Raw genomic sequence first — 23,269 nt, forward strand, 5'->3', positions numbered from 1 at the left:
TGCGTTGTCTGCCTTCTTCCTCCCTCCCGGGTCCCGGGAAGTTCCCCGTGGTCACTCCAGACCCTCCTGTGAGCGTTTACACACACACACACACGGACGTGTGGCTGCACATACGTGGCGTTATTAGCCAGCAGGACTGGGGTCAAGCACATATAGTTCTGCAGGTTTCCTGTTACATCCCTCTCTGCTCGTGTGAGATCCCGGACACCTTCCAATCTTGTTCCGGTCGCTAAACCCGCCCCACTCACAGTGACGAGGGCGCCGTTTCAGGGCGTGCTGTGCTGTCGCTCGTCCGTCATCCCCTCAAGATCAAGCACTTGGGCCGTTGATGTTGCTTGGTGGGTCCTGGACTTCCTGTACGCCGGGGAGGACGCCCCCTTCGCAGGCGTGCTAGGGGCCAGCGCCTCGTCGCTGTCCGAGACGTTCCTGAGCGTTAATCTCAGCCCAGCTGCTTCATTGTGTTAGGACTGGATTGTCTCCAGGACTTCTGAGAAACGGTGGATCTAATTTGCCAAAATGGCAACCGCATGTTCCGCTGGGCTCCAGTTTTCTTGGGCTTGTTGCCTGAGTTTTTTCTGTTCAGACCTTCACTGTTAGCAGAATTTTAAATGACTCTATCCTGGCAACAGAACCGTCTTGAGTAAACAACCTGGATAGTGTGTGGCGTCCTCATTTGGAAGAGCTCAGGGCTGGGGATTTTATGGTGAGCTTGGAGTATTTTCTCAAGCTGCTTGCAGAATTTGGAAGACCGGGAAGAGGCTTGAACTGGGCGTCTGAAAACTTTTCATTAGCCCTTGGTGAGCGAGCTGTTTATCCTGGGACCTGCGGCCCCGGGGCTGTCACGAACAGGAGTCCCGGCGCCGCACCTGGGTTAAGCCTGGCAGTGTGCAGCGGCTTCTGGAACTCGCTGTTCTAGAGCAGGTGGCTTGTGAGTTTCCCTTCCGGTGGGGGACGTCTGACGCTGCCCGTGCAGGGACATGTGGCAGCTCCTGTCCTGCTCTCTGCTCCAGCCTTCTGGTCCTTTCCGTCCCGTCCTCATGCCTGGAGTCCGGCGGCCGGAGGGCAGGGAGGAGGGCTGTGGCCACGTGCCAGCTGCCCTTTCCCGAGGTGCCCGGAAGCTGCCCTGTGCCACGTCTGCACTTACACCCTGTCGGAGGGACCCGGATCCTTGGCCGAGGTGTGCTGCTGGAGTGGCTGCGGGGGAGGGCAGTTGGCCTGGGGCACGTGTCCCCGTAAACTGTGGCTCTTACTGAGCGTCCGTGGAGCAGCCACTGAGATAGGCCGCCGCCGTTGGTGTTTGTGAGGCTCTGAAACTTGGCAGAATTTTGTCTCTGTGTCTTTTTCCTGGAAAACGGTTCATAGGGTTTTTTTCTTTGGTTCTGTTTTTTTTTTTTTTTTAAGATTTTGGAAGCAGTCAGTGACCCGAAAATGTTTTAAACCCACCAGTTCAAAGGTTGGTTGGGTGGTTCTCTCCCTGAGGTCTGCCGCCTTGGTTAACCCATTCACTGTATCCTTCAATAATCTTTGCTTGGGTTCTCGATTTGGGCAAAGAAGACCGAGTTTATGGCATGACTAGCTCCGACCTTCAGACTGACCACCAGTTAATCTGTACTTAGAGGTCATCTTCAGAGGACACAGAGGTGGCACGACACCTGTTTCCAGACTCCAGTCTCATAGGCCCTCGTGCTTCCTCCGGTGTCTGCCCGGACCACTGGGTCTCGGAGGGGTGAGCCCCGGCTCTGGGAGAGCGCTATTCTCCGGCAGGGGCTGGGATGCTGGAGTTCCCCGGCCATTTATGCCTCTGTGTTTAGGTGACTGATTTTTTTTCTTCTTCTTCTTTTTCCTAAGTAGGCCTGGTACCCCACGTGGGGCTTGAACTCACGACCCCGAGATCAAGACCTGAGCTGAGATCAAGAGTCGGACACGTAACTGAGCGAGCCGCCCAGCTGCCCCTAGTTGACCATTTTTAAAAAGTGCTTTTTCTTTCTGAAAAGATGATGGATGCACAGGATAAAAATGCAAATATTATAAAAGGATGAACAGGGGAAAATAATTTCCTTTCCTTCTTGCGCCCCAGAAGTCATCCGTGTATGTCTAGCGCACCTCGCAGACAAGAACACACGCTATACTCTTTGCTCTGTCTACACTTGTGTAGTTCAGCATCTTGGGAGCTGGTTCTTAGAGAGATCCGGCCTGTGTTTTCACGTGGCTGTTTCGGTGTGTCCCGTGGTGTGGCTGTGGGTGTCCTGTAGGAGATCCTGTCACTGTACGTGTCGGCCGTATCCCTTCCTTTGCTTCCCGAGCAGCTCCTTAGTTGTTCTGGGTTTTTGTGGCTGTAGGTCTGTGCGCATACATGTGGATCTGGGCGCTGGACGGATTCCCGAAGGGTGTGCGCAGGGTGCGGGCCGTGGCCAGCCGCGTTCTGACCGCTCTCGCCTGCTGTGCTTGACGGAGTCCTGCCGGCCTCCACTGCCACCGACGCCCCGCGGAGCCCGCCGCGGCCGCCTGGAGCACACCGAGTGACTGAGGGTTGCCGGTCTGACGGGTGCAAGGTGGTGTCTCATTTGGAATTTGCAGTGTAAAAATTACATGCAAGGTTGAAGTCGTCTCATGTTTAAAGGCCTTGTGACTTCTTTTTTTTTCCTGTGAATTCACCCTCATTTTGTATGCTCGTTTTTTATCGGGGTTATTGGTCTTAGGCCTGTCGCTGTGCAAGAAGGAAATTAGCTGTTTGGCATACATGTAGCTAATACCGTTTTCAAGTTGGTTTGACGTTTGCCTTTAGAAATCCTTATTAAATATACTGCGAATTTAGAAAACTGTAGTTCTGTCCACTCTCTTGTTCTCTCCTTTAATTAATTAGGGACTTTCTTTGTCGCCTCCCGACCTGGGGTTCCCTCATATGCCTTTTGGTTTGCTGTGTGCGTTTTGGTGGCGCCCGTGGCGTGTTCCGCGATGTCTCTGTGTGCTGGCGTCGGGAGCAGTAGGGTTCTGGAGATGGCTTTGCGTGTCCGGCGGCGGGCCTGCCTGGGTCGGGGGTGGCGTGCTCGTCGTTAAAGCGGGAGAGTCGTGTTTGGTGCTCTTGACCCTGGTGGCTCCAGCGCCACATTCTCGATTCATCAGGATCGCAAAGTCGCGTCTTCACGGTATCACTTCCGCACTCTTTGTGCCGTGGAACTTGTCTAGTGGTCCATTTCAGGTGGAGAGCCAGGATAAGTGTTTGATTTCTTTTTATCACCATTTTGAAAAAATTAAAGACTTCATTCCCTGGCACCTTCCGAGGGTGACTTCTATTGTTGTTGGTATCATGATGTCATGAACTTAAAAATACTTTCTAAGTCCATTGACATAGTTATCCTTGTTGATGGTCGGTCGTTGTCTTTGCTCGAGGAGGAGCTCTTCGTGTTGGCGGCGAGTCCACTTGATGGAGCCCTAATGTCCGTCGTGCCTTCCTTCCCTCTGGCCTGGCTCGCCGTCCTGGGCTCATTCTGCGTGCCCCTCGTCTGGTTCTGGAGTCAGCGGTTCCTCTGGGAGGCCCTGCTCTCCTCGGGTGGGATGTGTCCCTGCAGCATCACAGCGTGGGCTCTAGGAACGCCCGTCGCTAGCGGACTGACCACGGTCTCTTCGCCTTTCTTCGCTGGAGAGAGTTAGAGTGTGCACACAGACACACGGCCCGCTCGAGTTCGCACCTGCCGCCCACTCACAGCCCCAGGTGTCTGCCTGACCTCTGGGTTCCTGGTCCCGGTCCTCAAGGACATGGAGAGTGATGGGGTTGGAAGGTCCCGGAAGTGCTCATCTGAACACAGAACATTCTCAGAAGGGAATTCCGACGCTGCGGGTCGACGGGACCGTGGACGATTGGGCCCTTGTTCCGCGCACATTCCTCCACTTTTCCTCCTGTCGGAAGGCCGGATGTTTGTGTCTCAGAGCACGCGGCCTCGGGGGTGCTGCGCCGCTCGGTTCCTCTCTTGGTTCGGGTCGGGAGGAAGCGCGCTCACCACTCGCTGCTTCCCACCGCTTCCCACCGCTTCCCACCGGTCTCTTCAGCTGCGTTTCCTTTTCCAGTTTGTTTTCCAGCCGTTTTCGGGGGGGGGGGGCTCCTGGGAACATCCTCCTCTAGCGCTAGTGTCGAGAAATGTCTGTCGCCCTCACGCTCGGAAGTCCTTTTGTCTGCGTGTTAAATGCTCGGCCCGTGTTCCTTTCTTTGAGGATCTCCGACGTGCTCATCTGTTTTTTTTCTGTTGGAGTTTGATCATCCTTTCCCGTTTTACGTCACCTGGTCTTCTTGCCTGGACGTGTAAGGTGTTCCCCTTTTTCTTCCAGTAATAGTTTTATTAGACTGTGTCTTGGGGTTGGGTGTCCGTTTTCCGCCCCCTCTCTCTGGGTTTGCGGCGTGGCTTTTTGGTAAGTCGTTTTGGACGTGCTCCTTTCCAGAGAGTCGCCGTGACTCCCCCCTCTGGGCGCTCCATTGCCCCTGGGCTTGGCCGTGGTTTTCCTCTTCGGAGCCGTTTTCCTCCCCGGGCCGGCGGGCCTCGGCCACCGGCTGGGCTCCTCCTCCTCGCACCCTTCGCCGGCTCTTTCTCTTTCTTAAAACTTTCCTTCTTTTTTTTTATTTTTTTATTTTTTTTTAAAGATTTTATTTATTTATTTGACAGACAGAGATCACAAGTAGGCAGAGAGGCAGGCAGAGAGAGAAAGGAGGAAGCAGGCTCCCTGCTGAGCGGAGAGCCCGATGCGGGACTCGATCCCAGGACCCTGAGATCATGACCTGAGCTGAAGGCAGAGGCTTAACCCACTGAGCCACCCAGGCGCCCAAAACTTTCCTTCTTTTCTCCTTTTGTTTCTTAGGCGCTGTTTCCCCGCGTTCACTGCTCCTGGGCGTCTCCTCTCGTTCATGTCTGAGCTCCCCTGACCCCCGTCCCTGCCCGTCTGCACCTTCTGATGCCGTCCCGGGGCTCCCCATAAGCGCTGTCCTGGGTGCACTTCAGGGGGAAGGGTCGTGCCTCTCTGAAGCGCTTGTCTTTGAGTGGGCTGCCGTGGTCTGTGGAGGCGTTGCTTTTTCCTTATGCTCTTAGATTACGTTGTCTTTGCATGAGGTTGGACTTTAGTATCTGCTGTTGTTCCTTTTCATGTAGAGTTAATTTTCCTGAATATTTAGAAGGGAGGCATGGTTTAGAATAGTTATTTCTAATTTCGGTGTTCAGGGTCCTATATGCCATTGATGTTAGAAAGTTTTAAAAGATGCAGCAGTTGATTTTCTGAGCTCTCCTGGCTCTGTTTTTCTCCCCCACATTTTTTTTTTTTTTTTTTTTAAAGTACGCTCTGTGCCCTGAGTGGGGCTTGAACTTGCAGCCCTGTGGTGGAGACTCATGTTCCGCCCACGGAGCCAGCCAGGCTCCCTCTCTCCCACCTTCCACCAGACTCCATTTCCCTGCCTCTCGCTCTCCCTGTCCTGACTGGATATTCTATCCCCAGTCATTTCTTTTTAGTGGACGTGGCCTGAGGGGAGCTTTGGATAGTTAGATAATTAGCTCTGAGAGTTCGTGGGGTCCGGACTGTGCTAGGCCTTCTGGACGCTTCCGCAAGCCCGTCGCCATCCTGTGCCCTTGGATGGTGCTTGGTCCCGGTCCCGGCGTTGCTGCTCTCTGCTTCCTGCTTCCATCTGCTTCTACCACCGTGGTGACCTTGTGGCTGTCAGGGCTTTGTCCCCTGCGCTGGTATTCTGGGGCTCGTCGGGAAAACCTCGTCACACCGTCTCGTTACGGGTGCTGACCTGGGTGTTGGTCTTGCTAGCCGGGCTGCTCATGTGGCTTTGTTGGAGGGACGCGGGGGTTAAAGACCTCTGCCATCACCATCTTTCCACTGCGGGTCCTACCAGGTTCGGTGCTGCCTGCAAGGCCTCCTCTGCCCCCCGCCCAGTGTGTCATCAGTCTCCCCTTTGTTGTGGACAGTGGGTGCTTGGGCCTCTCATTCCGTGTCCTGTCAGGGATGTCTGTGGAGAATCAAAATGCCTTTGCAATTTTGAGAACGTGTTTATGCAAAAATGTTGCCCGTACTCTCCAAAGGAAAAGGTAAGACAGGAGCTTGGTTCCTTCTTTTACAAGTTCGTCTCTCAGAAGTTCTGTAGAATTAAGATCTGGGCGGAAGAGAAGAGGAAGCACGTTTTCTTCGCGGATGTGAGCACATGTGGGACACCTGCAGGCTTGCTCTTACGCCTGCTGGAACCGACTCATTAAAAGGAGATGTCCTTAGACACCTGGGTGAAGCCAGGCGATCTGAGATTTTGACTGGACTCTTCCTGCCCCACGGGAGCAGGGACTCGGGACTTTGAGACGTCCTGCTGACAAGGGCCATGCCGGCGAGTTCAGGGTGTGCTTCCTGTCCCCGGAGAGCATGTACTCTAGTTGGCAGACGAGCAGGAAATAATGTGTATTAAAAACGTGTAGACACAAATAACTGAAGATAAATATGCGAAAACATTATGGCGACATTGACTCCGGAGGTCTCTGGGACATCCCATTCTTCAGTATGGTTCGGTCCCGCTGTCGACGGACCACGTCTGGCATCCTGTGACCTCGTTTCTGTTTTGGGAGAGAAGGTCCTTCTTGGCCTAATCAAAATGTTTCAAGAGCAAGAAGAAAGGAACTGACTGTTCTGGAGATGGTTTTTGGCTCAGGGGAGACAGCTCAAAGCCCTGCTCCTGAGGGCCCGTGGGGCACGGGACGCTCCCAGGCCAGGGTCCTGGGGTGCTGCTGGGGTTTGCGTCCGCCCTGGAAGCCAGAGGGCAGCAGAACAGAGGCGCTTAGTGGGAGGGCGTTGTGGGTAGCAGAAAGGGAATGTGGCACTGCCTCGAGGGTGGCAGGGTCCGTGGAGGGTCAGTCCAGGAGGTGGGCCGCGTGTTACTGGAGACCGGCAGTGGGCATGTGGTGTGTGCAGTTGTGGTGTGTGCAGCAGGAAGGGCAGAACAGTACTGCAGGGGAGGTAGGAGACCCCTGAGACTCCTGGCTTGGGGACGGCACAGTCAGGCCATCACAGGCAGCTGACTTGGGAGGTGGTGTGAGGAGGAGTGGGCTGGGGAAGCGGGAGGCTGTCAGGTAGGGGCTGATCTAGTGGTGACGGACGGAGGCCCTGAGCTGTGTTTGTGAACTGCTTCTCGCCTCTCAGAGAACACTCCCGTTCGGGGGTCTGAAGGGTATCCAGCAGTGCCTAGCACTTGACGTGCTCAGGGCTACACATGGTTGGCAGTGGGCCTCACGTCACAGGTCACACTTGTGATCTCCCTGTCTGTCTCGGTTTCTTAGGTGGCAGAAACCCAGTCCTGCGTGAGTTTGGTTCCTGCCCACTCCCCGGCCACTCTACTCTCCCTCTGGATGATGTCAGAACAGGACCTGGCGGACGTGGTGCAGATTGCCGTGGAAGACCTGAGTCCCGGTCACCCAGGTACGGCGCTGAGGGCCGGTGGGCGGCGTCTCCGTCTCTCCTCTCCGGAAGTCCAGGAGTGCTGGCAGGGCTGGTGTTTCCTTTAAAAACAGAGCAAGAAAGTGACGTGTGCACGGATGGTGGAAAATGGAGCCTCACCCCACATCCGGCCTTCCCCGGGGCAGCCCCCGGACCCCACAGTCTCTTCCCCCCATCCCAACCCCGCCTGCGGCCATCCCCTGACACTTGGGGTTCCACCACGGTCCTCTCGTGACCTCCTCTTAGAACTCGTTAGTGCAGGTGCTTTGTTGCGGTGTACCGGTCGGCCTCAGGCTCTGATGGACTGACTGACGGACCGACTGACGGACGACTGACGGACTGACTGATGGACCTCTTCCCTGTAGACATCGTTCCCGTGTTTGCGGTAAAGGGCCTGGTTCCCATCTCTTGGCAAACATTTTTGCAGGGTAAGTTCCCAGAAGTAGAATTTCTGTGTATGTTCAGAATTTCGGTAAGAAACGACAGATCTTCCAAAAATGTTTATTAAGTCATTCTTTCATTGACTGGGAGAACTTTTTTTTTTTTTTTTTTTAAGATTTTATTTATTTGACAGAGAGATCACACGTAGGCAGAGAGGCAGGCAGAGAGAGAGGAGGAAGCAGGCTCCCCGCTGAGCAGAGAGCCTGATGCGGGACTCGATCCCAGGACCCTGAGATCATGACCTGAGCCGAAGGCAGACGCTTAACCCACTGAGCCACGCAGGCGCCCATGGGAGACCTTTTTATTTGATACTTTTATTAAGATGGGTAGTTTTTCTTAATGACGCTAAAACCACATATCTACTTTGAAATTTTTTAAATACTTGTTTTGAGAAGTTTCTTTATAAAAGAAACCCCAAGTTTCAGGGATTTCACCTATGAAAGAACTTGGTCTGCACATTTATTTTAGAAGATTTCTTTGTAAATTTCTTTTCCTTTCTTTTCTTTTTTATGGTTCGAAGTGAGAAGTGCACATAACAGAACCAGTGAGTGTGTTAGTTGCCTGGTTATGGTTTTCGGAATCACAGAATTGAAATGCTGACTTTTGTTTTCCCACAAAAAAGAGAATTTTCGGAAATCTCCTAAGAGAGTACAATGATGGCTTTCTTTTATGAGCTATTTGATTTGTTAATTGAAAAAACCTTCACTGGGGGAAAACTAAAAAAAACCGCCTTGGAGCTTAGCTGTGCTGCGGGAGGAAGAGCAGCGTAATGATGCTGGCGGGCAGTCACGAAGCGGAGGCGCTCTTCGTGGGCTGCTGTCTCTGCCTCTGATTTGTTGTGAGAGCAACTGTCACCTGCTGGCCGGTGAGATCAGGAGTCTGTCAGGTCACGAACAGGGTCAGCACGGGGAGCGGAGCCGTGTGAGCGCGGCTTCCCTGTGGCAGCCGGCCAGCGGCGTAGAGCCAGAGCTTGTAGCCGGGCCGGCTCAGCGGCACGCCTCCGGGACACCGAGCGCAAAAGACAAAAAGATAAGAAAGTGGAAAGACTATCACTGTCCATAAAAATTTGAAAAATAACTTCATATTTTGGTAGGTGAACGACTGTATCTTTAGAAAACACACACTGGGTGGGGCACCTGGATGGCTCAGTGGGTTAAGCCGCTGCCTTTGGCTCAGGTCATGATCCCAGGGTCCTGGGATCGAGCTCCGCATCGGGCTCTCTGCTCAGCAGGGAGCCTGCTTCCCTTTCTCTCTCTCTGCTTGTCTCTCCACCTACTTTTGCTCTCTCTCTGTCAAATAAATAAATAAAATCTTTAAAAAAAAAAACAAAAAGAAAACACACACTGCGATGTTATGCGAGAAACTTGTTGCAGTTAAGTAGATTTTAAACTTTTTTAGAACTCTTAAAGGTCTGTAGTTTACTACCCAAGTAAATTCTTTCTTTGTAGATTATAGTTCAAAGAGGGCTTAGAGAAACCGTGTCTGACCTTGGTTTTGTCCAGTCTCCATTCCCAGAGTAACCGGGATCATAGTTAGCAATTCGGTGAGACCGCCGTGCGCCGGGCTCTCTGAAGCCCGCGTAGACAGGCGGCTTCCGATCTCTGGCCCGGAGAACTCGCACGCACCCGGCATGTCCCACGGGGCACACGCTGGCCTCCGGAGTGGGCTTGAGAAGGAGATGATTTTTTCTCCTTCATCTCTGTAGTATGAACTTTGTCGAATTTAGAGGTGGTTAAGCAAGTGGAAGAAATAAAAATGTCCCGTGATCCTCACAGTAGAACTGCTTACGGGCGTGGGCGTCTGTCTCCTTCTTTCTGATGCTCTGGTCTCTCTGAACCCGCACGTCCTCCCCATGTGGCCGCCCCCCCAAGCTCTCTGGCTTGGACACAGACTGCAGCCTCCATCGGGCCTGCCTTCAGCTGATCGTCACGGCTTTAACATGAGCACTGAGTTCTTCTACCTGATTCCAAAAATAACGTGTGCAAAATTATGCAAAGCAGTGCCGGTCATTCGTGCAAGTATGGCACAGGACAGCTGCCCCGGCCAGAGCTAGCTGTGCTGGAATGGCCGGCGTGTCCACCTTTGTTGTTGGCCGTGGGCCCACGTCCTTTCGTGGGGCTGCTTTGCTGCCCTTTGCTCAAAGCCTCGAGGCGGTCTCGCTGCTGTGGGGCGCCTTCTCTCCCGTTACAGGAGCGAGCTGTGCGGCCCTGCATAAGTCACTTACCGTCACAGGACTTGCTTCCTCGGCAGCAGATGAAAAGGATTAGGGTCACGATTGCCAGGATCGCTCTGTCTTCCAGTCCTGGTACAAGTCACCAGTTTCCAGGGGGAGCAAATAGACTAAGGTTTTGAGAACCTGTACTTTGCTAACCACAAACACTTGTGGTGGCCTGGATTTTCCCCTTTTTTACTTAATTAAATGAGAGTTCGTTCGCCCACATTTCCGTGGAGGCGGTTGAAGCCTTCCCTGCTGCGTGGGATCCACAGGGCACGGCGCGCAGCCCTTCGGGCAGCGGGAAGCTCCTTGTTCATGCTGGACCTTGGCTGGTTTCTGCAAGGTGAAGCTCTGGGTAATTTACTTCTAGGTAAATCCTTGCCTAGAACCCAAGAAAGGCTTGTGTTTGAGCCTCGGGACTGTTTATCATTACATTTTGGTTTCTTGTTGGGTCATCTGGTATGTACAGGCTTAAAGGCTTTGACACAAAATGGAGATGTGATTTGGGACCTCGGAGCCTCCTGTCCAAGCGACATGCGTAGGTGGCGGTGAGGCCCGGCTCCTGGCTTTCCCCCAGCCCTCCCTCAGCACATGAGGACTCACAGGTCCACGTGTGTGGGTGGCTTTGTGCAGAGGGGCCAGGGGAGCTCTCTGGTCCGGGGATGGGCCCTTTGTCCCAGCTGGTAGCAGGTGAGAGCCGGCTTGAGTTCCCGCCTCCGCACGGGGCTGCAGGGTGACGGCTGAGTGGGGGTGAGTGGGCGGGGGGTGGTCCTGGGGAGAGGAGCGCTGTCGGAACAAGCAGACGAGGGTGCCTGTCGCGGTGAGTCTGTCCTGCTTGACTGGAGTGTGGGGTGCACGTGGAGGGTGGACGGATGAAACCCCAAAGTGTGTGTGCACTCGTGTATGCTTCCAGGCGCACACTCACACCCCGTTGTACTGTGTTCTACGCGTACTCCGGTGTGTTCTCACGTACCAGTCGTCATTCTGGACTAGGGTCCCCGACTGCTTCACCGTGAGAAAGTCGGTTGAAGCTGCGGAGCAGGCGGGCGTCTCTGCGCTGTGTCTGCGGCCACGTGTGGCCACGCAGGACGGAGGAGGAGGAACACACGGGGCGGGCGCGCTGGGGACCGCGGGCAGGGAGAGGGCGAGAAGCACTGCAGGGAGATGGAAGGGGCTTCGTGGTGTGACGTGAAGACAGATGACCAACCTGGAGTTCTGTGTGCCGCTGCAAGTCCGTGTGTGTTTTGAGGTTGACCGGGTCTGGGGCCAGAGCTCAGGGATGGAGGGACGTGTGCCTCAGGAGGGGATCTGGTTGTGGCCCTCATGGGGTTTGATTGTGTGTGGATCTCCAGTGTTGAGTTTGTAGTGACCTTGGGATGGAGGAAGGCACTGGCTGTGGGCAGGCTGCTGGTCCCCCACGCAGGGCTGGGTGGCCGGCTGCACAGGGGCAGGGAGGCTGTGGGCGTGACGGCGTCTTGTCTGCGTAGGAAGGCGCCATGTGCACCCAGGGGTTTGATTTCCAGATGAGGTCGCCACTGACAGGCCTTTGACGTGGACAGAAGTCCTTATTGTCCTTGGGATTCGTGAAGCTGGGAGTCAGGTGGGGGAGCTGCACAGAGCCCCGGGAGTGGCGTGTGGCTCTTTGGTCGGTGAGAGCTAGGACAGACGCTGTGCACGCTTGAGGACGGGCGCCAGCGGTCACAGCGCTCACCCCTGCCGTGTCTGCGTCGGTTTGCAGTCGTGCTGGAGAACCATGTGGTGGCGGATGACGACGAGCCGGCCCTGAAGCGCCAGCGCCTGGAGATCAACTGCCAGGATCCCTCCATCAAGGTGAGCTCCTCCCTGCGCGCTCTGCCTGCCGGGGGCGCCCGCACCCCTGCACTGCCCCAGGGGCCCCCCTGCCCAGGAGGGGCTCCCCCCACGGCCTCGCTGGCTGCTCGCTGCGGCTGGAGCTCTGTGGTGGCCCAGGGCGTGCGGCATCTGCAGGGCCCGCCGGGCTCTCCGTACTTCCCACTGTGGTCGCGATGCCCCGTGTGCTTGCGCCATGCGGTGCCCGCCCCCGGTCCTCCCGGCGGACGTGGAGGCAGCCTTCCCTGCGCCTGCAGCCCCGTGGTGAATACTCGTCTCGGGGAGGGGCTGCTGTGATCACTGTGGGGCCCCACCCAGCGGCCCGGACCGTCACCCACGCCTGTGGATTCTCGAGAAGCCCCGTGTGCTACTCGTGCCCGGCAGCCCTGCTCCCTGTACCCTGGTCCCTGCAGCCCCGCACACTTTCTGCCCCACCCCCCATCTCGGGGACCCGAGAGGAGAGCACCCGCGAGTTCCTGCGAGTTCCCGGTCGAGTTTCTGGTTGAGTTCCCGGTCGAGCATTGCCTGGGCTGCAGGACCAGCGCGGGTGCTCTGGTGCATATGCGGTGTACACGCAGTGTCTCTGCCCCTGGGGGTGGTGGCGGGGAAGCCTGGGGCTCTCCTGGCCCAGCATGCCCTGGCGGCCTGGGGCCTTGCCGGTAGAAGGCAGCCACACTGCTGCGGCTGGAGGAGCCAGGCCAGCCACTGGGTGTCAGGCTTGCTGTGCACAAGCCCTTGGCTGTGGCCGCCCGGGCGTGCTGCCTCCCCAGCTAGATGGCCTGGCCTGCTTGTGCGTGTGCCGCCTGTCGCCTGGAGCACACCCTGCACACCGCCCCTGCTTCTGCCAGTGACTGGGCTCACCCGCGGGGGCGGCGCGCGGCCCCTGTTCTGCGCACCTGTCGTCCCTGGAAACAAAGGAGCCCGGGGCCGGGCCCCATCTGCTCGAGCGGACACTGTTGGGATCCGGGCCCTAGAGCGGGGTCTGTGCCGCTGTCCCCTGTGGCCCGACACCCCTTCTGAGCGGGCTCTCCTCTCCTCTTGCAGTCATTCCTGTACTCCATCAACCAGACGATCTGCTTACGGCTGGACAGCATTGAGGCCAAGCTGCAGGCTCTCGAGGCCACGTGCAAGTCGTTAGAAGAGAAGCTGGACCTGGTCACCAATAAGCAGCACAGCCCCATCCAGGTCCCCATGGTGGCAGGCTCCCCTCTTGGCGCGACCCAGACGTGCAACAAAGTGCGATGGTAAGAGCCCAGCGGAGGGCGGGCTGCTGCTCCCCGGCCCCCCGGCCCCCCAGCCCCCCGGCTCCCTGGTCCCCTGGCTCCCCAGCCCCCCTGCTTCCCAGCCCCCCAGCCCAGCTGTTCGCGTCGCCTTGCGCGTGGCTGGGCGGCTCCAGTTTCATCACAGCCACAAGCCGCACGCGGGACGCCCAGCCTGGCGCCTTGAGGTCCTTCCCCCGGTCTCTGTCGGACAGAAGTCGCACTGCGCATCCTCTCTCTGGGCCGGGGCCACTGGGTCCTCGCAGAGGTGCATTCCGCCCCTTCCTCTCGGCTCTGCCTGGCCCGTGTGCTCCCCGGTCGTGCTTATCCATTCCTCTCGAGTCCCGGATTTTCCCTTCATATCAGTAGTTGTTCCCTCTGCCTTTCTCTTCTTTTTAAATATTTGGAATCTAATGTCAGTGATGTGTGTGGTCCTTCAGGCACTGTTTGAGTTGGAATTTGGTAAAGGATTTGCTTAGACGGGAGAGGTGCCTCGCAGTGTTTGGCCTGTTCATGGATGTCCGTCCTCGGCGCCCGTGAGATGCCGGAGCCCCCCCGAGGAGCTGAGGCTCAGTCTGGCACCTGTGCTTGTCCCTGCGGCTGGCTCCAAGGACGTCCAGTGTGTGGCGGTGGCAGAATTAGTCCTTGTAGCTGACGAGTGCTTGAAGCATGTTTGCGGGGGCCTCACGGCCGTGTTTGCTGGGCTCCCCATCCATGTGCCCCGGGGACAGGAGCAGCAGGAGGGCCATGGTGCACTTTTTCCAGGGAATGTGGGGTTGAGGAGGGGTTCCTGGTGTGGTTTGGGGGTGCCCACGACGAGGTTTCACCTCGAAGGCGTCCCCTGTCCTGTGTTGTCCAGGACAGCTGTGGATCACCCGTGCCTTGTGGGCTTAATGGGTAGTGTCCTGTGTTGGGAACACTGTGTGGCCTCACACCCGATCTCTGTCCCTAAGGGGGATGGTTGTAGTATTCTCTGAGACCGGTGTCCTGCTGCGTCTGTGTGTCTTCCCCCAGCGGACCCTGGCTGAGCGTGTGCTCTGTAGGCAGGGACACTCCGCCCCAGCTAATTTCGGGATTCCTTCTCTCTCCAGAGCTGTGTGCGCTGTTGGGAGCACAGGCCTCTGGGTGCCACAGGCTGTCCCCATCTTGCAAAGCAGGACAAGACGACAGTGACCTAGGCATACCTTAGGACCCCCTTGGCACCCCCATAGTTTTAATGATGAAGCTGGCAGGGGGGAGGAGGGTGGCGGTGCCCCCACACTGGTGCGCCACGTCCCTCCGGGGTTCGGGCGGTCTGATGACGGAGGGGCTGCTTGGCTAAAGAAAGGCATTGCCGGGCTGCAGGAAGCCCCCAGCAGTTCTGACCCTCCTCAGCGTTTTCGTGATTTCAGGCTCGTGGGGAGACCCCATCAGCACTTCCCTGAGTGGGAGTGCTGTCACGGCTGTGAGCCGACCTGCGGTGGTTTTCTCCACGTGTGTTGACAAGTGGCAGAGCGAAAGGCAGGTTTTCTAGCTTGGATGCAGATGTTTAACCTTGTTCGTCCAAATCTCTCAGGTTTCCTGGCTTTAAAGAATGGTACAGGTGACGTAGGATGAAGTCATTCTAGAATACGCAGGCGCTGGGCTTCAGCACAAGGTGCGTTCACTGTTAGTAAAACCGCTGGATGCAGACGCTGACGGAAGAGGAGCAGAAGGGACAGTCCTTTCTCTGTTCCCTCCTTGGCGTGGCTTCAACCCACTGAGCCACCCAGGAGCCCCTCTCGGCATGGTTTTAAATGCTGCCTTTTTTTTAAAAGATTTTCTTTATTTGTCAGAGAGAGAGACAGAGGGAGCGAGCGCACGCGCAAGCAGAGGGAGCGGCAGGCAGACGGAGAAGCAGACCGTCCCCCCACCAAGTGAGGAGCCCTGCGCCCCCGTACAAGTGATTTTTAAAGAAGTAGGACAATAGTTGAAAACGACTAAGATGACATTTGGGGAGAAGAATAAGAATTTGAGGCCGTGCAGCAGTGAGAAAGACACAGTGTAATTCGCAAGTTACGAATATGTAGACATGTCGGTGATTAAAAACTAAGTGTTGAGTGTGGGCAGTGAGTGAACGTGGAAGAGGGAGAGGCTCCAGAACGAGCCGGAGGTGGGTTAACACCAAGTCACAGAGTCCTTCCGCCGTTATCTGTTTTGGGCCTCAGGTATTGAAGGTAAAAGTTGGATTATTTTATGTGCAACCCGTATGCTTTTAAGAAGAACGTAGGATTGCTGGGGCCCGTCTGCGTTTGTTGCGGATGGTTCGTGGCGGGGTCTGAGGGTCACTGGGCCCAACGGGTGCCAGCACCGGAAAGGTCTTTTCAGTTAACGAGGATCCCGGGTGGTGCCTGAGGACTGTCCCTGCAACGCCTCGCACTTGCATTCGGAGAGGCCGCCCGTGGCCCAGAGCCGGCCGCGACCCCCGGAGCAGGGCCCAGTCCCTCCGCACTCGGAGAGTCACTGCCCTGTTGGTTGCTTCTGATGACGCCGGCCCACGGGAGCGCACTCCGGGCTCGGAGAATCCGTCACCTGTCCGTATCCCCTGGCGGGCAGAGCGGGTGTGTGGCATCCGATGGTCAGAGTCTACACCCGAGTGCGATCATCTGAGCACATCAAGGAAAGGCAGTGACGGAAGCTGTTTTCCTGTGGGGCCAACGCTTGATCGTTGTAATAAGAGTGTCTGTGAGGGTCTTCGGCGGGGTTCCGCCCCGTGGTGGTGCTCTCCTTGGGGAACGGGCAGGTGGGCTGGGGTGAGCGCAGGCATGTGCTTTTCGTCCTTGAAAGTGCAGCACAAATTCGGATTTTGCTTAATTGTGATTCGGGGTGTTGCAACTTGCATCTTCACCTCTGAAGCTGCTTTCCCCGGTGGCGGAAGGGGCAGGCGCCTGGAGCGCTCCGGGATGGGCCGTGCTGGTCCTGGTACCTCGGGCTCTTCCTTCCAGGGGCTGTTGGGGAGACCAGGTGCACAGACAGGGACACTTCCCCCGGTCGGCTCAGAAGTTCCTCCTTGGCCCTTCTTTGAAGCTAGACGCAGAGCCCTTTGAGGAGGGCGCAGGGAGCAGGCCATGGCCGAGTGCGGCGTAACCCCAGTGGACGACCACCAGGAGGCCGGCAGCATGGCGCCTGGGTAGAGCGGTGCCGGGATCACGGGACGGGGGACCTGCTTGTGCAGCAGGGTCTTCCATTTATTTGTTTTTTAAAGATTTTATTTATTTGAGAGAGAGAGAGAGATGGAGAGCACAGAGGGAGAAGCAGACTCCCTGCCGAGTAGGGAGCCCGACGTGGGACTCGATCCCAGGACCCTGAGATCATGATCTGAGCCGGTGACACCCGTGTCATTGACTGAGCCCCCCAGGCGCCCTGTGTGGCGGGGTCTTATAGGGCTGGACTCCTGGGTGAGTTGGAGGGCAACTCAGACGTGGGTGTTCTGTTTGTTTTCATGAATGGGATGTCCTAATTAGAAAAATGCTTGTTTCTTACTTTTAAAAGCATATGTTTTTTATTTTTTCAAGGCACAAATGGTTTATTTTTATTGAGATATAATTGCCCTATAACAGATTTTTATTTTTTAAGCTTAAATATATATATATATATTTTTAAAGGGCTTTAGTGTGTTTCTACAATTCTGAAACAGCTGCGGTAACCCAGTGGCCTCTTTATAATACTCAGGCATGAAAGTGATTTCTTTTCAAAGTCCTGTCCTTCAGAGAGCTGTGTCCCACCAGACGCACAGATGGGGGGCGTCGGGTTATTTTCCTGGAAGCTGCTTATTTGCCCACGGAGACCTGAGACACTCGATCAGCAAATTACTGAAGGCCCCTCTGCTCCTGGTTGCTGAGTCGTTGATGTGTTTCTCGCAGGCCTTCTGTCGGAAACGCGGTGGGTGTTTGGGAAAGGCTGCTGTGCGAGCCCCGCGGCTTCCGGGTGGAGAGCGGTCCCCTCCGAGCTCCTGTGCCGGCCCCGGAGCGCTGCCGGTGGTGGGGGCGCTGGCCGGCGCGGAGAGCGGCTCCCCTCGGGGCCGTGGGCCTGCTCAGTCAGGCGTGGAGCTCTGCGCGGGCTGCTCCGGTAGGGCTGTTGGAATCGCGGACGGATGGTTTGGTCTCAGCCACGATGGGCTCGAGTACAAATTTTGAGTTTTTGATGTTTCCACTGACTTTTGTAGACGTAGGATTTCTCTTCGGGACTGAGGCACACCGCGCCGGACTGCTGCCCACTCGTAGTGCCCTACTCACGACCCCCGTACGAGGGACGCATACAGCTCACGCACATACAATCTGGGGATCCATTAGCCCGCTCTCACGACTCACACGTAATCTGACACCCGAAGCAGGTGCCACGTCGGCCAGTGTTTGCGGAGGTCGTGCGCGGTCTCGTGGTTCGGAGTGCGTCTCCGCTGGTGGGGTCGCTCGAAACTCCATTCGGAGAGAACCGGCGTCGAAACACCATCGGTCTTTTCCCTCACGCAGCTCTCTCGTTCCTGGCTTTCGGCTGCTGTTGTGAATGCTCTTGTGTTTTAGATTCCGGTTTGCCGTTGTTTGCGGGCCGCTGCCACGAGGCTTCTTCTGACCCCGTGGGTTGAGGGTTGCAGGCTGGCGCACTCTGTGTCTGAGAACGCGGCTCTCTCCTGTTTACGTCTCCCCGAGCACCTGCCCAGGGCGCTCTTTGCTTGCGAGAGGGTCTGGAGTGGAGCCTGGCTGCGTCGCGGCTCCCGGGCAGGCCCGCCCTATGCGGAGGGCGCAGGGTTCGTGGTGGACACGGGCCCGCGCTGCCCCGGACATGAGGACCTCGGTTGTCACCCCACGGCTGCCGCACCCGCCTCGTGTGCGCTGGTTGAGGCCTGAGACCGGCAAGCAGTGTTGTAAGTCGATGAGCCACGTTCCTGTGTGCGGGTCCGGGGACAGCCGGGACAGCGGCGGGGGACATGGGCATTCGGGGTGCGCCTGTCTGGAGTTTCAGAAGAATCTGCAAGTGCGTTTCCTTGGAATAGAAAGTGGGATTACTTGAGATTTTTGCTAGCTCTCTTTCATTGAGATTTTTTCCTTTGGAAGATGAGTATCGTGTCTGATTTACCCAGCTGGACTTTTTGAGTGGTTCCTTTGCGTTGGGAGGGGTCAGCTGTCCGCGGAAGAGGGTCCACGGGGGCTGCACCGCGGGTGGGAAGGAGGCAGAAATGTTCCCGGATATTTCTCGAACGTTCCGGCGGGACCCCTCCTCCCACGGCCACAGAGCACGGGGCTGCCGGCTTCACGCGGGTGGGCCGAGGAGGCACTGTGAAGGAGCCGGCATCCTGTGAGGTTGTGGTCTTGCCTCCCCTTGACGGCAAGGCCCCGGCCCGGCTTGGGTTGGTGCCAACGACAGACTGGGAGCGCCCGGGCAGGAGGGCCGGGGTCTCTTCGGTGCCCAGAGCGGGGTTCTCGCCGAGCTCTCGGCTTCTTCCGGGAAGGAGTCGGCAGGGGACTCTCCTTCGGGCACTTGGAGTCATTTAACCTTGTCTTTGGAAGGTTAGTTTCTCCTAGGATGGTCATGCCCCCGCACCTGCCCACGTAAGGGGAGGTTTTGGCACAGAATGTGGCTGTGGCCTCCCTTCTCCGTCTTGCGGTGGCGTGAGGCCCGGTCCCTATGTCCCCCAGCCACGGATGCTGCTGCCGTGAACACCCACGGGCCTGTCACTGTTGGGATTAACCCAACTGGCCGGCCGCTGGCTTCTTCTCTCCTAGATGAGCGTGAGTGTGCGGTGAACGCCGGCGGGGCTGCCGGACGGTCTCCTTGGTCATGGGGAGCGACCACCCACGCTGCTCGTTAGAAACCTGACCTTCCGGGCGTGCCCGTGCTGTAAGGGAGCTCCAGGGTTGTTCTGGGGTAACCCCAGCGTACGGAGTTTCCCCGCCCCGCCGTTCCTATGGTGGACGGGCTAGTTGGTGGCCGCTCGTCCCCTCCAGCTCGCTGCAGCTGCAAACCCAGAGTAGCCTGCCGTCCGGTCGGAGCCGGGCCCCGAGCCCCCTCCTGCTGTCCTAGTTGAAGGGGTTCTCTCTGTGAGGACGCAGCCTGGCCCTTGTGTGTCTGTGTGTGCAAGTGTCCGTTTGGGATTGGTGATACGTCCCTGAGATCTGAGTGAGGTTGAAGCCGGTTCACAGAGCTGCTGTCGCGTTCCCTTGGCTTATGCGGAGCTGACATCAGGCTCTTCTAGAGAACTGTTGGACGCTCTGGGTCCCCTGACTTGGGGGGATTTTGATTTTGGCTTCTCTTTGCCTGAGGTCTGCGTGTGTTTGTCGCTGGGCCGTGTGCATGTCACACGCTGAGCTCCTCTCCGGTGCTGGCCGGCCTGGGTCCTGGGCGCCCCTGCCCCTCCTCCCGGTGTCCCCACCTGCATCGACCGTGGTGTGGGTCCTTAAGCCCTGTGGCTCAAACAAGCTTCTTTTCTGTTTTCCTTCTGTAATAAAAAGTGGAAAACACCAACTTGTGAGAAATAGTTTAAATCCGCATTTTTCAGGAAGATTTTCTTTTTAAGTCTTTTATTTTTGTGGTTTGTTGATTTTTCAACTTCGGCAGAGCCCCTTGGCGCACGTTCAGATGACTGTCCCGTTCTGTGTGTGTGATGAGCCGAGGAACGGAAACGTGAACGTCTAAATTCTGGTACAGAGAATTCTTTTTTTTTTTTTTTAAAGATTTTATTTATTTATTTGACAGAGAGAGATCACAAGTGGGCAGAGAGGCAGGTAGAGAGAGAGGAGGAAGCAGGCTCCCCGCTGAGCAGAGAGCCCGATGCGGGGCTCGATCCCAGGACCCTGAGATCATGACCTGAGCCGAAGGCAGCGGCTTAACCCACTGAGCCACCCAGGCGCCCTGGTACAGAGAATTCTAACATGGTCACACAGCCGCTTCCTGCCGCAGCAGAGACGCTGAAGGCCCATTTGTGATTTAGCTTGAAGATGTTTGCGTGGTCTGGAAGCTGGAGACATGTTGTTTTCAGTCCATCAAAATAAAACCGTGAAACCCCACACCGAAAGGGTAGCGCAGTGTAGCAGTAAGTGCCATCGGGCCGTTCCTGGGCTGGGCTCACAAGGCGCTGAGAGCGTGAGAGGCACTTGGTTTTGAATACGAGCTCTGTCACCCGTAAGTGGGGAGACCGTGGGCACATCCATGCCCTCCGCAAGCAGCAGTCCCTCCTCAGCGCGCGGACGGTGAAGCTACGAGCGCGCGGCGCCCTTCTCTCCAGCCCCGTGAGGCTGCGAAGACGGATCACACAAGAGTTCTGTTCACCGAGGGTCTAGCGTCAGCCTGGCCTCGTGCCCTGTGCTGGGCCCCGAAGCCCACAGAGTTCCAGGTCCCCTCCGTGGATGACCGTGCCCTCGGCGGTCCTTTGGGTGTCTCCTCGTGAGGTTTCTGTTCTGGCCGTGATTCTTGGTTTCTTTCGGCACGTGGACCAGCAGCTTGAGACCAGGGAATCTGGAGGCAAGAGCCAGAGGCCTGAGTTCAGTCACCGGGCTTGTGTGGAAGTCATTCCCCCGTGACACACGCAGGCTTGTGTTCCGGGCACTCGCCGGGGCGGCAGGTGGACAGAGAGAGCCTGTGCGCAGTGCGGGGGCCGGGGAGTGCCGCGTGACAAGCCCAGTGCAGCACGTGGGAAACAGCGAGCGGGGCACACCTGTGCCTCTGACACGGGGGAACACGTGTGCGGTTTTCTTGTTGGTGTTGGGAGCTAGCGGCACCAGCAGAATCCCGGAAGAAATGGTTAGAAAAAACACAAAACCGCTGGGCTCACTGGGGCTGGTCTCTAGAACCCCCAGGAAATTCTAATGTTGAAACAGTAGTTGCTTGTGAGCTGTTGCTCGTTGGTTTCGGTTCGACTCTCCTGGGAGAAGTCTGGGACAGTGTCACGGGGCCGTGTGGCCTTGGGTGGCCATCTTACCTGGTCTGCACGGGGAAGGCAGTGCGGTGCCTTTGTGTTTCGAGAGTGTGTCCTTCCACGTGGGGTCCTTGGGGCGGTGCTGCCCACCGTGAGTGCTCCTGGGGGCGTCGCTGTGGGCCCTGGACTCAGTCGCTGTCCACAAGGGGGAGTGGTCCTTGTGCCCCTGGTCACAGGTCACTGTGTATCTTTTCCTTCTGAACAATACCATTTTGAGGTAAGAGGTAAGCGTATCCAGCTTGGGTAATTAGCATAACCTTAGTTAGGCACATTTCGCTTGTAATCAGTGTAATCTTAGAATTATAACAGGCGGCACAGTCTGAGTGTCATTTTTCTACTTTTCCTTAATTTTATTTTTAAGATCTTATCTATTAGGGTCACGTGGCTGGCATAGTGGGTCAAGTGTCTGGCGTCAGTTCGGGTCCTGGGTCGGGGCTCCCTGCGTGGTAGGGAGTCTGCTTCTCCCTTTCCCCCTGCTCGTGCTCTATCCCGCTGTCTCTCTCAAATAAGTAAAATCTTTTATTTGATAGAGAGCGCACAAGCAGTGGGAGCAGCAGAGGGAGAGGGAGAAGCAGGTCCCCACTGAGCAGGGAGCCCGATGTGGGGCTCGGTCCCAGGACCCCGAGACCGTGACCTGAGCGGAAGGCAGACACTTCGCTGACGGAGTTCCCCAGGTGCCCCAGTATTTTGGTTTTTATTTAATAGAAACTTAAGAACCAAAACGACAAACATATAGGTAAGGAGATAGAAAATGATTGAAGGTTGTCAACGAGTGAATCGGGGACAGAGTTTTTAGAAAACAAAATGAGGGAGAGAAATCGGTGGGTGGGATATAGCAGAGCTTAGAAATAGGCTGCGTCGAGGTGCAGAGACCCACCCCGGGGGGGGAGGGGCAGCCTTTTAACTCATGGAGTCAGGACACCCGGACACCTGCAGGCAGAACGAGAGGAAGGAGCCTGGGGTCACGTCACCCCTGGAACAAAAGTTAATCTCCAGGGGAGCACAGATTTCAGTGTAGAGCCGAGACCTGCAGAGGAAGCTGTAGGGGAAACTCTTCGAGACCCAGGACCTGGCCCGGACCTCTTAGACGTGGGAGTGACAGCAGCGTCCATAAGGTCAGGGAGGAGTTGGACGCGGTGAAGTGACGAGCTTATGCTCCTCGAGGAGGGGAGATGCGGCCATACCGTGCGGCCCGGCAGTCCCGTTCCTGGGCACTAGCCTGGAGAAGTGAGAGCGTGTGTCCACAAGCACCACGCGCATGTCTGGCAGCCTCGTTTGTAATGACCCAAACCAGCCAGTCTCCCGCTGCCCTGGCGGGGTTACAGGGGAGAGGGCAGGCTGCCCACGAGTGATGCCCTTTGCCGCAGGAATGTCCTCAGCCGCCCTGAGGGAACCGACCTCGGGGGTTCCGCCCGGCCCAGAAAGCCGGTCTCAAAGGCTAGCGTGTGTCTTGCGTTGCCAAGTGTGAGAACCGCACAGGTGGAGAGCAGGCTAGTGGTTGCTGGGGGCAGGGGTGAGGCTGGGAGGGCAGACATGTCTCAAGGGGCAGCGTCCGCCCAGGAGCACGGACCCAGACATGCACACACGTAGCCGGGAAGTCTGAGGAAGGACTGGAGGCTCGTTCCCAGAAGCGTTCCCAGAAGTGTTCCAGGGTGAGTTTCGGTCTTTCCCTACTGTACTGAGCTACGCGCTTTATAGGGTGTCACCACGGGGGCACGGGACTCTGGGTACTTTTACCACCTCCAGTAATTTCAGAGCAGAACCAGTAGGCGATACCATCGTGTGTGTGGCTGAGAGAGGAGGTGTGGCAGAGCGAGAGAGGGACCGGACAGCTGTAAGGGTCTGTGCCGCCGTTGGCCAGCACAGCTGTGGGGGCAGCCAAGCTCATTGGACATCTAGAGCAGGTCGGCAGGAGCGGGAGGTCAGGATCACCTGGCGGGGGCCGCTGGGCGTCTCCAAGACCAAAGAAGGCCTCGACCCCTCCCCTGATCTGGCCAGGCCCACCCGGGATCATCTCCCTTTGGTTAATTTGGGGTCAGCCAGTGCGGACTTTTAATCACATCTGCAGAACTGCTTCATCGCCCACGCAGGTCCGTGTGATGGAGTAATTGGGGCGTGTCC

The 23,269-nt window shown here is 56.8% G+C and overlaps 1 protein-coding gene across 7 annotated transcripts in view; it reads left to right on the top strand.

Moving 5' to 3' along the window:
• BANP (BTG3 associated nuclear protein) overlaps positions 1-23,269 on the top strand; it is a 148,447-nt gene that overhangs the window by 17,047 nt on the left and 108,131 nt on the right. For all 7 annotated transcript variants that reach the window (XM_059382981.1, XM_059382983.1, XM_059382984.1 and 4 more), the window contains exons 2-4: positions 7,302-7,440; positions 11,853-11,944; positions 13,007-13,206. In XM_059382981.1, the coding sequence (XP_059238964.1) occupies positions 7,371-7,440; positions 11,853-11,944; positions 13,007-13,206 (362 nt within the window). In that variant the 5' untranslated portion in view covers positions 7,302-7,370. The remainder of the gene's footprint in view (positions 1-7,301; positions 7,441-11,852; positions 11,945-13,006; positions 13,207-23,269) is intronic.

The sequence above is a fragment of the Mustela nigripes genome, chromosome 17 (genome assembly GCF_022355385.1).
Source record: "Mustela nigripes isolate SB6536 chromosome 17, MUSNIG.SB6536, whole genome shotgun sequence".
In the NCBI taxonomy this organism is placed as follows: Eukaryota; Metazoa; Chordata; class Mammalia; order Carnivora; family Mustelidae; genus Mustela; species Mustela nigripes.